This window comes from Varroa jacobsoni, unplaced genomic scaffold (genome assembly GCF_002532875.2).
Source record: "Varroa jacobsoni isolate VJ856 unplaced genomic scaffold, vjacob_1.0 scaffold_239, whole genome shotgun sequence".
Taxonomy (NCBI): Eukaryota; Metazoa; Arthropoda; class Arachnida; order Mesostigmata; family Varroidae; genus Varroa; species Varroa jacobsoni.
In genome coordinates this window covers 32,511-45,070 of record NW_019213141.1, presented here as the reverse complement: position 1 = coordinate 45,070, position 12,560 = coordinate 32,511, and the positions used below count along the sequence as shown (strand labels likewise).

General features: G+C 40.1%; 1 protein-coding gene across 2 annotated transcripts; it reads left to right on the top strand.

Moving 5' to 3' along the window:
* Window positions 1-1,902: 1,902 nt before the first annotated feature.
* Window positions 1,903-10,685, top strand: LOC111273950 (immunomodulatory peroxidase; the record flags this gene model as incomplete). Of its 2 annotated transcripts, XM_022855979.1 has the most annotated exon segments (12): window positions 1,903-2,023; window positions 3,719-3,811; window positions 4,564-4,721; window positions 4,931-5,084; window positions 5,286-5,582; window positions 5,782-6,412; window positions 6,554-6,659; window positions 6,807-6,934; window positions 7,065-7,267; window positions 7,755-7,886; window positions 8,936-9,091; window positions 9,321-10,685. In XM_022855979.1, coding segments are annotated over 12 exon segments (2,199 nt in total). In that variant the 3' UTR covers window positions 9,406-10,685.
* Window positions 10,686-12,560: the final 1,875 nt, after the last annotated feature.

Below are 12,560 nucleotides of genomic sequence, written 5' to 3'. Positions count from 1 at the left end.
TGATACGTTTACGTTCAATGGTTCGTAAATTGGCCTTACCTTTGTTATAGTACAACTTGGTCCTCGCATGTTGGATATAATGTGGTTAATATTAACTTCTTTAAGGTGCGTTCAGTCTACGACGCGAATGAATTTACGTAGCAACGTATGCAGCTTTTCGCACAATTCCTAGTTGTCGTTGCAGCGTAATCTTACGCATCCCCAATTCACGAGTCTTACGGAAAAAGACTTTATCGTCAAGAGTGGCGACTGCTTCCTCGCATGTCTTCTCGCATACTCTCTGTATGTATCAATCTTTTTTTTGTTTGTACGCACCGATAGAAGCCTAGCAGTATTTAACGACCACAGTTCCTTATCTCGGTTGTTTCTGCATGAGCAACAGTGATGAGAAGTTCCGGAGAGGGCTGTTTTAAATCGATTTATAATATCTACTACTGATTAATTAACAGGACACAGCGTATAGGCAAGCTAGAAACAATGAATACAATATACTTGCATTTGGTCAATTATCGTCTTCGCACTATGCGGGGGCGCATACCCACTACGGTGGGTTGCGCTTTGACGCAATTTAATCATTTAATTTTCTCCCGGCAATAAACAATGGCTGACCCTTCATTTTGCCTGAAATAATATTGACTAATATAGTTCAGCCTTACCTTGGCCCGTACAGATCCCAGGATCATGCAATATATATTCATTATTTTGTTATTATTTGTTCATTATTGTATTTACGATTTAATTTATCACTATTATTGTGACTGAAGATCCAGGTGAAGAAAATGTGTGAACAAAAAAGCCGCCTAGAACTTACTACAGCTGATAATCGCTAGTTTATATGTTATTATACGCTACATAAAGTCGCTCTTCAAACCTAGCAGGCCATGTGTCAAGGCAAATTCTAGACTTTAGTTAGATATTATATGTGGATGCCCAATGGCTTAGTTCCTGCGAAAAATATATTACTATACACATATAGACGAGTATATCTGTAGTCAATCTATATCAAATTGCGTTATGAATGTACGAGGCAAGGTCATGCTGGATCGTCGGAGGACAAAAACGGATAAGAAGAAAAGAAGTTTAAAAAAAAGCTTCTAGAATATCGCTACGACGCACAAAAGGGCTTTGTCGGCTTCTTTGCCGTGTTCAAATGGAATACAGCTTCAAGATTGGCCCGATTACGTGCGTCCATCTAAACGTACGCATATGTGCATAGTACTTCCACAATATTTTCGTCATTAAAACTCCTGACAACGGTGATGAATATTGGCGGTAGACGAAATGCAGAATTCGCTAGCTAGCGGCCAAAGCGAAATATAACTACTAATCGTTGGGGATCACTGAAAGTGGAGGCCTGACGCCAATGTTTTCTTGGCCAAAGACTCCCGTTTTCTTATCATTTGGGCCCACCCGTCGTAGAGTTGAAAGTCATTTATTGTTCTCGCAAAAGAACCAGAGATAAAACATGATACACAGGTATAGTGAGCCCTTTGTTATGGCTGATACAGTTTAAATTCATTTACACGTTTGCATACAACAAAATAGACACCTGTTGTTTAGGTACGTTGAATAGACTGGCAGATACATATAGTGCAGGGAGTGCAAAATAATGTCCTGCAAAAGAAACATGTTGCTCGTTTATGTAAACAGTACGTATCCGATCCCAGAAACACACTTTACTAAACGTAAAATACTTTTTTTTTAATTGGGATATTCATTTTGCTAGAACATATTTCACTCTAAGCTATCTCAATGGACGTTCCTCGTATTATCGACTTGAATGCTTGAAGATCACAATATTGTACAAATGCGTCATAAGTTTGACCAGCAAGGTACATCCATACGTAAATCTTCGTTCGGAATAAGATAAGTGAACAATTGGCTCTTTGTTTTGGCCCCAAGTCAATAGAAAAGCCAACAAGGAAAGGTAGCTTCGCATCGTCTGCTTTGTTCCCTCACAGTTCAAGATGTCAGCAAAACCAAAATCGGACAACGCGCACTGCCGGGTGATTAAAAATAGCTCGTGAGTACTTTTTTTTTTTTTAATACATGTGTCATTGTTTCTGCGCGCTATTTTAATGGATAAGAGCTGAAAACAGCTGGCGCCACAAAAAGAAGATGATACTAGTATGATTTCCGTACACACACATAATGTACACCGTACATTATGTGGCCTCCCTACAATTGATTCGAGGAAATGTCAGTCTACGACACTTATATTGTCGACTTATGTAGCCGTATCAAGTAATGTTATACGCGCTTAGCGGCGAGAGATTGGTAGGCCACGTGTGACTTCGTGTGAAGATTCCTGTGAGTAACGCTGGAGGAGACAAGATATATTAATAATCATTTACAGCCGAGTTAAATATGGCGACTTGATCACCGCGTATTGATGAAAGTTCGTTTTATTACGCAGCATACGGGACTTCTAATTGTCCAAGTACACTGGTACATCGGCAGGTCGTGTTTAGCTCGAGAAACGAGCAAAAACTGACGATGTACGGAGCGTTCTCTAGAGCCAACCTCACTGCACTGAAGCTTGTATACGACTATCGTAGGCAAGCACGATTCTGTTTACAAGTAATTATCCATGGCAAATTCTAACCCAATCGAAGTTATCTGTAATCCGGTATATATCTAGACGACATTATGTTGTCTGAATAATGTGTTATGAAAAAGTCAATGCATTGAATTTTTTTCAAAGAGACTAAATTTGTTGTTGTCGTCGTCAATAACCATAACACTAGCAACAACAACGACAATAGTAATGTGAAGCCTTCCTTTTACTTCACATATATGAAAAGAAAACTGGATATACACTGAGACCATTTATTTCTGTCAATTTCCCTCTAAAACGAACAGCGGCGGCATCCTATTTAACAAAGCTCAAAATACAATGGTTTTTATAAAATGTAAGCTTCGAGTTTCGGTAGAGAAACCAGCTGGATGTATTTCTTCTTTATCGGTCAGTAAAAGTTAGATAAAATGCCAAAAAAAAAATACCTGGCTGAGCCATCTTCCGAAATTTCGATCAACGTCGAGTAACACGAAATTGACGGAACGCCTGATTGTTGCGATGCGTCTCTGCATAACAATTGCAAAAGTTTGATAGTGACACGTTCTAAGAGTAACGTTTTTTTGCCGGGCAAAAACGCAAAGGCTCTTGTTCGTCCACAGTTTCTCATAATACTCATCAGCATATACTATATTGTCACAAATAAATTAGTTTCTTTCTTATCAATGATATATGGTATTTTTCAATATCATTTCAATAAAGCTGAACAATGTACAATATCCTGAGTACTAACGGCGATAAAAGGTTAAAAATTAATCAAACTAATAATAACACAGTATAGTAATATTGGTCTAAGGGAACTTTTGGTGCACTAATGCGTTTGAACGAAAAACTTCAACTTCTTGAACTCAACTTGTTGTGTCGTAATATATTTAACGTAGATTAAGCTGTTTCATCCATGCTAAAATTAATGGCGTAGTAGTTGATGTAATGCCCTTCGGCTAACAGGCGCATAAATTGAAGCACACGTCGCGCGTGAAGTATTCAAAGCTATGATTTTTTTTTGTGTTATTATTGGATAAGCGCAGATAAGATTTTAAGCATGTTTCGTAATTATTTTTATTTACAAATTTATAAATTCATAGGTTTGCTTTCTGACTTCCCTCATACGTACAGGTTGCTGTGGCATCAATTCTATTTCAGTTTATTAGCGACGGCTTCCCTGGCTATAGCTGGCGGCTATGCGTTACCTGATGACTGCGCGCTTATCATATCCGCAAAAGCCATCACAGATGTGTAAGTGCCAATATGGAGTCTCAGAAAACTTGTATGTAATTAACGCACATTTGAACGTCACAGTCGCGTAAATTTTCTGAATTATGCCTCGGAAGTCACATTTCGTACCGTTTTTGTAAATTAGACTAACAGTTACGTTCGAACTGGTTTGTATTATGAAGAATCGTCGTTTCGGTAAAAGCCAACGTTCGAATTAGCCAGCTGTATTCAGAAAATGCTTCAGTAGATTTTTATTTGAAGCGGAATTGTATTAAATAATTTCAGATGTCCAATTATAATAGATAATTATTATTATTATTAGACGGTTCATAACACAGCCAACGTAATGCAGTAAAGTATAGCATCGCGCGTAAATCTTTCGTGAATGAAATAGGCAGACGTTGAGAGCTACCTGTCCACGGAAAGTCAACGGTATTTATGACGCCTGCTGCTCGATTCGTCTCTTTTTCAGGATCTGTTTTTCGTAGCAGTCGACCGCTGCAAGCCTATTGATTTATCCACACATGTATAGAAATTTAATCGAAAAGCAACGTCACCATAGCCAATATGTATCGAGAAAACCTCAATAACAATCCACTGATCGGGTCCGTTCTATCTAACCATATCTTGAAAGCAGTCGTTATGATCATATGCGATATGCGTTATAATGTCCCTTATTGTGTACCAGTGTGAGATAAGGTAATACATAAAAACAAGAAGCAATGAAACTATTAACAATACATGCTTTCGCCTGTACACGCGCATGCTCACAGAGGTGTTGGGGTACAGAAGTGCATTACGTACGATGACGTCAACGACGCAGTGGCTGAGGCAAAGGACAAATTTTCGGGGGGCCATGTTCCTCCAGAAATTTACGAGTTGACATCAGATACCCCCACCCCTGAGCACGTCACAATTCCAGCTGAAATCGGTATGTACATCTGTGCGCACGAGGACGTTGAAATAAAGAATCAGTCAGTGTTGCATAGTAGCTCCTTTAAAAAGTATAATGTAACCAAAAAGAATATGAACAAAAGCCTGAATGGTGGTCGCTAGCGGTGCTGACTTTGTGCTCAGCAATGATCATTTTCGTGAGAAGTTTCGCCTATATGTTTTTTTTATCATCATTTGTCTGTGTAGTGTTGGAAGCCACCAAGATCTTGGCAAAGCGGTTCCGCCTTTCGTATCAGGAGATCGTGTTTGGCCTCCCCAAAATTGACACATCCCGCACGATAATTAATGATATCTGCCCTACGTTCCTCAAGCCTATTAAGTGTGAGGTATCTCGCTACAGGTCAGTTACTATAGCAACCAATGCGAAGCGTTATTCACAACGTGAATGTGATGTTGGATGCAGACGGTCACTTAATAATGCCACCTCTTATCAGCGCTCCCTCAGACGGCATCGGCAAATAATTGTCATTTTGTGAAAACACCTTTTATAGCGATACAAATAAGTCAAGCAATAGCAACTAAGAGAAACAATCGACTTCAGAACGCTGTCCGGACAGTGTAACAACTTGGAAAATCCGTCATGGGGTTCTACGCGTTCGGCCATGGTCCGTTTCATGCCACCTGCGTACGCCGATGGCATCTCGGAGCCGCGTCGGGCTCGCGATGGAAGCGAACTTCCCAACCCTCGAATGGTCTCGTTCGTTATCCACCACGACGTTTCGGAGAAAGACAAACGCGTTCGAAACATTCTTGTCGCCTTCGGTCAGTTGCTAGATCACGATCTGACCCTGGCCGCTCCGACCCTCGATCACGAGAGACAAGATATCGTCTGTTGCCCGTAAGTATTTTAGTTCAGAGAGCTATGCGCAACATGCATACGATTTTTTTATATGAAGTTAACGAGTCGAGGCGGAGCTGCGCAATCCCTCATAGGTCTTATGATTATCATGGTATAGAGCTAAAGTAATCAGAAAGATGGTCTTGTAAGTGGCAAAACAACACCGGTGATATGTATCACCACATATGGGTTATTTCAGTACGCCTCTGGATAAACGACATCCAAACTGTATGCCAATCAAAATTCCTGATGACGATCCTTTCTACAAGTTCTTCAATCGCAAATGTCTTGAATTTGCGCGTCTACTGGCTTCACTTCGTCCTGGTTGTACTCTTGGTCCACGGTCGGCCTCCAACACAATTTCAGCGTTCATTGACGCCGGCTTTCTGTACGGTTCTACTTCGGAGGTGGGCTCTCGTCTCCGAACGTACCAAAACGGACTCCTAAAATCCACTAACCTGTACAAGGATCTAGGGCTGAAAGACTTGTTGCCAATGAAAACTGTCGAGGCTGACGTCGGCTGTATGTCACGCCCACGTAACCTCTACTGCTTTGACGCAGGGGACGAGCGAGTTAACGAGCAATTGGCCCTGGCAGTCATGCACACGCTCTGGATGCGTGAACACAATAAGGTTGCCGGAATCTTGCAAAAAATCAACCCACACTGGGACGATGAGACTCTGTTCCAGGAGACTCGTCACCTTGTTACCGCGCAGGTACAACACATCGTTATTAACGAATGGTTGCCTATGGTTATTGGACCTGATGCCATTCGCAAGTATGGCCTTGAGCCAGCCAAGGACGGATATTATCACGGCTATGATCCTAAGGTACGAACAAATAAACAAAACAATTCGGGCGCATATGCATGGCGTATCAGATTCTATGTCTATTTAGTATTTCATTTCCAAACAAACTCAACAGCCCACGTCTGTTTTCACGACATGCATATGTCGCATTTGTGTATTCAGATCAACGCGGCTATCAGACAGGAGTTCCAATCTGCTGCATTTCGATTTGGACACACGTTGCTTCCCGATGTAACAGATCGCTATAATAAATTCCATGAGAAGATTGGTGAGTCCTTTTCGGTCTGTTTGAAGTATGATGAAGTGTACGCATGACGATAGTAACATACTAGGTACCTAACCAGAAAGGGCTTCAATTACTGACCAGTACAATCTATTCAGCCTACCGTAAACCATAAGACGCAATTACTTTCAGAATCGATTCGTCTTTCGCGCCTACTCCGTCAGCCCTATGACTTATACAAACCCGGGGTGATCGATACCTTCATCTTGGGTATGGTGAATCAGCAGGCCAATCGTGTAGATCACGAGGTGACCACTGAGGTAAATCGATTTGGCACCTGTGCACTTAGCTGCCGGCTATTGCAAAATGTATCTGTATGCGAAAACGAAATATATATTGGGGTGAAACCAATTGCCTGGCACAGAGCATCGATACTAATTTCGGTTGCAGGTTACAAATCATCTGTTCGAGAAACATGGAGATGGCTTTGGGATGGATTTAGTCGCCTTGAATCTTCAACGAGGTCGTGAAACTGGCGTTCCAGGCTACAATGATTTCCGCGAATATTGTGGTCTTCCACGTTCTAAAAGCTTCTGGAACCTTGTTGGCTATATGTCTAACAAGACGATTTATCGTTTCTCCCAAATCTACAAGTGAGTAGTAGTGATGATTTAGTTCCTTTGATCGTTGCGCGTCGAACGCAGCTTATTGTGCTACGCCTTTAAAGGAAAAGTCGCTATTAACGTACGTGTAAGTAAAAAACGTTCAACACAGCGGTTATTTTAGGTTTTTACGATCGTTTATTTGATTAGATAATAATTTGCATGACATTAAGTTAGCTATAAACTCATCAGTCTTGCAAATGGTCTGCAGAAACGACAGAACACTTTTTGGGCGTCCCGAACAACGCGCATTTGATCGAATTCTCACGTGTAGATCGGAAGGTGTGAAACGTAACATTTCATTATAAACATATCAAATATGTTACTCGGGAAGATGTACAAAAATAATAAACATAATCTTTGTCCCGCTCAGTGCCGTACTATATACAATTATGTTATTTCACATTGGCCCATTTTACTTTTTGCAGATATCTACCAATATCCAATGAATTTCTTAATATTTCATTGTCGTTGCTAGGCATCCCGATGATTTGGACCTGTGGTCTGCCGGCGTTGGTGAGTTCCCTGTACCTGGCGGACTTCTGGGTCCTACATTCAGTTGCCTCATCGGGGAACAGTTTGCGAATCTTCGTCGCGGCGACCGTTTCTGGTGAGTAATTCCCTGCTCCGGTAGCCGTTCCGCTCCTTAAGATAGCTTCAGAGCCCAAGTGCTCATGCGCAATAAATTATCCCACAAACTGTTACCACACGAACTGCTTTAAAAATAAAAAAAAAACATAACTTCAGAATAATATGGTAGCTTCATTTTGTCGGGAGGGCTATACGCTATACGGATAAGTCGTTTTTTTGCCTGTTTGCTACTTATGCTACCATTATACGATTGGCGTCCAATTTTATTGCCTCAATTTTATGTGCAACATAAAACTAAGACGACTCAGTCGATAGAAGTGGTTTTTGTTACCATGAAGCATTCAGACTGAAACCGATGCATCGGGAAGATCTTGAATGACCGCTAGTGCGAGAGATCTCTGGTACAAACACGTTTTTCTGTTCTCTTACTATCCGTATCCGGCCTTATTTCGATTTGAGTGCATCCAGAGTGGAAAGAAAAACAAAAATCTACTTTAAATAGATACTTGTTAGAGAAAATAGTAAATATTGATGAACATAGCGATTCGGACTACTGTCATCTAAAAAAAAAAAAAAAAAAATGATCTAAAAATGAAAAAAAGATGATCTAAAAAAGAAAAAAAAGGCCTGACCTAATTTCTTCTGGCCAGCTCTATTTTATGACATTGATTTTGAGCACCATTTAATGCCCAAGGCGCATATCATTGATATATAAAAAGTAAAAATTCAAGCTTAACAGATTGATTCAATTGGGGTAGTTGTGCCTTGAATCATAAACAACCCAGTTATGCTTAAAATAGATCAAATTTAGGAGAGAATAACTAGTTAATAACCCATATATTTATTTTGCCATATATTATTACGTTTTTATTCAGCTTTGCATTTGTCGTGATAAGTACAAGATTGAATAAACTTCTTTCGATAACATTATCTATTGAGTACCAATAATTTACCACGTTTCAAACTTAAATAGCCATACTTTAATATAGTGCATAGTTAGACACGTGATCATTTTCACAATAACAATAAGTATAAATCTGATTCTTTCAAATGAAATTGTCCCAACAGGTTCGAGAACCACGGCTGGCCCTCTTCGTTCACCCTTGACCAGCTGGCGGAAATTCGTAAGTTCTCGTTGGCACGCCTTATCTGCGATAACTCGGACGATATGCACGATATGCAATTGCATGTGTTCGAAAAAGCGACCTCTGACGGAAATCCCCGGTAAGTACGCCGTGTGGTGCCGCTAGCAATTTATAAAGTTTGCAGAGCTCCGGCAGAATCTTTGAAGAAGGTGCGATGACGCTCTCCTGCTCTCACAGCATGCAGACACACACCGATTATATATACCAATATTATATTATAGAAACTCTTATCACAATTGAAGTACGCACTTAATTTGAGGTCTTTCGACAGATTTTAACAAGAACTCGTTACGTATTCAATGTTGCAGATACGGATGCACCTCCGACCGCATGCCCAGCATGGACTTGAGTAAATGGAAGGACATTAAGTTTGGTCAAAAAAAGGCCAAATAGACATAGAAGCACAACTCGTTAAAGTAACAAAGCCGATCAACGACATCATCATTCATCAGCTCCAAGAAATTACCCATATCGCGAAAAACAGATAGGAGCAATTGTGGTACAGGCAAGTCCCATAGCCCATGCAACTGATTGCGTTGCCTCTTAGGACAAACAATGGACTGTTGTAAGGGTCTTCTAAAAGGCTACTGTGTTTTTTTTTATACACATGTGTAGGCGACAGCAAAGAGATACCAAAAAGTCGCTGCTTGATCAAATTGTCATAGTCAGAGCTGGAATTGTATTTTCGTTGGGATATGCGATGATGCGAGAATAACTTCTCTCAATTATGTAAGAACTGTGATTTCGATTCAGAACTAGGATCTTTGGACAGATTCCACCTTAATATGCCAAACAGCCTTCTTTATTCTTCTTATTTTGCCCTCTATCCTATCAGAAGCATCTTCATCACTACGTCCGGTAATGGCAAACCTGCGAAAAGAGGTTTGATGGACAACTATTTTGGCAAAACGTACCATGCATCGTCGTGAATTGTCTGCAACCCAAACCAGAACCCAAAGGGCTGTAACTCGTACCATTTCTGTCCCAACATATGTACAAGTACTTTCCAGTTACTAAAAGTTACCATGGCAACAGCTTATATTCTTCAGCTGACAATCAGAGACGTAGATTCGATAATACCTTTGGCAGATAGACACCATCGCAACCAGAAGGAAGACAATTTATGCACATACATATAACGTACAACGTGTTGTCCATAACATGATCCCAAGTGAAGAGAACTATTGTTGCCAACATAATTTGCCCTGTGCGACTCATTGTAGTTAGTTGCTCTAGGTAGTGACTAGATTTGGGAAGGACCAGTTTAGGTAGACAAGCAGAACGAAGACTAGCTACTAGATAGGTCGTTATAGGTATGAAAAGATGAGAAATGCTAGGTTTGAGTCTATCATTGCACTGTCATACTGTTGTTTTTTTATTTCGTTCAGAACTCTGGTACAAATTAGCCTGATACTTCGCACCATGAGATGCTTGGATGGTTGATTAATGCTTGTAATGCTATTAATTATGATGCATTTTAATGCTTGTACCTATGATTAAGTGTGCACCTGACGACGTAAGCCACGAAATCAACAGCTCAACAGTTAATTATATTTATATTATAATTGAAATAAAAAATATACGGTAAATATAATTTAAACTGTATGAGATGGACTATTGATTAAGAGTATTGTTACAGCCTAAATAAAACTCACATGGACTAGTTAACTGAATTGATTGTGGATATTTATTATACTAGTCCAGTATATTAAATGAATCTGAAATAATTTTCCATTCTGAAAATTACAGGAAGAAGCGGGTACCCACATAAAGATCGATGCGGAGAACGTACCGTCTTGTCTTTTGAGAAAGGCTCTCATTAATAATGGTTTTTAGGATTTTAGGGAATCTTGACCCAATTCGGGTCAAGACTAGAAACGTAAATGAAGGCCATGGCTATCTTATTTGGCAGTAGAAAATGCAGATACCTGCGAGATGTCTGTTTTGCTCGTTTTTTAGCCCACGAGGACCTGGGGCCAATTAAGATTAACATTCTATAATGTATATAGCGTATTGCAATTCAAAGATGCAACGCACCACTTTATTACTGATTTTTCCATGAAAAAAGATGTAACATTCCACCTGTATAATATATTATGCTAGCGAAAAAGCGTTACCGTGAGTTTAGCGAAGTGGTGCGCCTTAGGCTCAAGGTTGTAGATAGGGCATTCATTTTGTAGCTGATTTCGACAATGTTTACGATTTAGTAATTTTCTTATATGTTGTTTTATAAAGACTATTTGCAGCATCTAAAGGAAGATGGCCGTTTAGAATCGATATATTCTAATAAAAAAAAAGACATTAAACAGACCCGTTCGGTACGCGTTTGAAGTGGCTATTTCGTTACCTGATACATTCGTAATCGCTTTTGTTAAAAATGGGTACATTCGAAACGACATCGGATAGAATGGGTTAATAATTGGGTTGTGACCTGTAGTTACTTTACCTGTTCGCGGCGTTTTCTTCGAAGTTATGCGCACGAAACGAGTCTTCCCTCAGGCAAGAGTGTGCATTGCTACAGAGCTTTTGTTGCTGAGATGCGTTTACGATCGATAACGCTGCACCCTTCACTTGGAATATCAGATCACAAGCAACAATTATTCCTCTCGTCTAACATCCGCAAGTTTCCCAGGTCCAGGCCTGCAGCGCTTTCTTGGCCAGCTTAAACAATACTGATAAAGATGTAGCAACCCATCCTTAGTCGTTGCTCTAGCCACTCGAAGGCAACGTTGCCGTAGGGCTACAAGTAAGCAGATCATCACTGTTATATCGTAACCTCTGTTTTAGGCTTTATAATAAACTACGAAAAGTCCGTCTGCACTTTAGTGGTCCGCTGTACCACATCAGACACAAATTCCTTCGTTAAGATCGCCTACGCTAGAAGTGTCACTTCGACAGTCGCTGTTATTCAATGTAATTACTATCCACCGCCCCGTTTTCGGATTATAGCTATTTTATAGTAGAGTTTCCAAAATAACCATCTACTTTTTTGATACTACACATGCGCTAGGGGTATCAATTCGTCGAATTGGCGCTGTGTATCAGAAAAAATGCTAGCAGAATTAAATTTTGAACTAATTGCAAGCCCGAGCATCCGACAGCGCGTGGAAGTAAAAAGTTGAACGGTTAGAGCTTTTTTGGACAACTTATCTGGAGATCGATTTCATTGACGGTCACGCCAGCGCGAGAGACTTTAAATAATAGCCGGTTTCTGCTCAGAATTACAGAAATAGCAGATTTGTTGTTTTGTTCTAAAAGGAACTGGCTTTCTTTTGCTACCAGGAATAGCAGACGAACGTATGGACACTAGGAAAGACGGCTCGCATTCTGCCGTTATACGTATATGTAATTAATTGAACACGACCTTTTTCGTAAAACTGTATCGTATTGTAGTTGCTCAACTTAGGCCATTAGTGAGGTGCTAAATAGATAATCCTAGCCCAAGTAATCAAAACGGGCATTCATGAATTCTAACTGTCGCGTAGCACAATTCATATAGAACAGCACAATTCAATTAGAACAATAAAAAAGCGTTTCTGCTCATATTG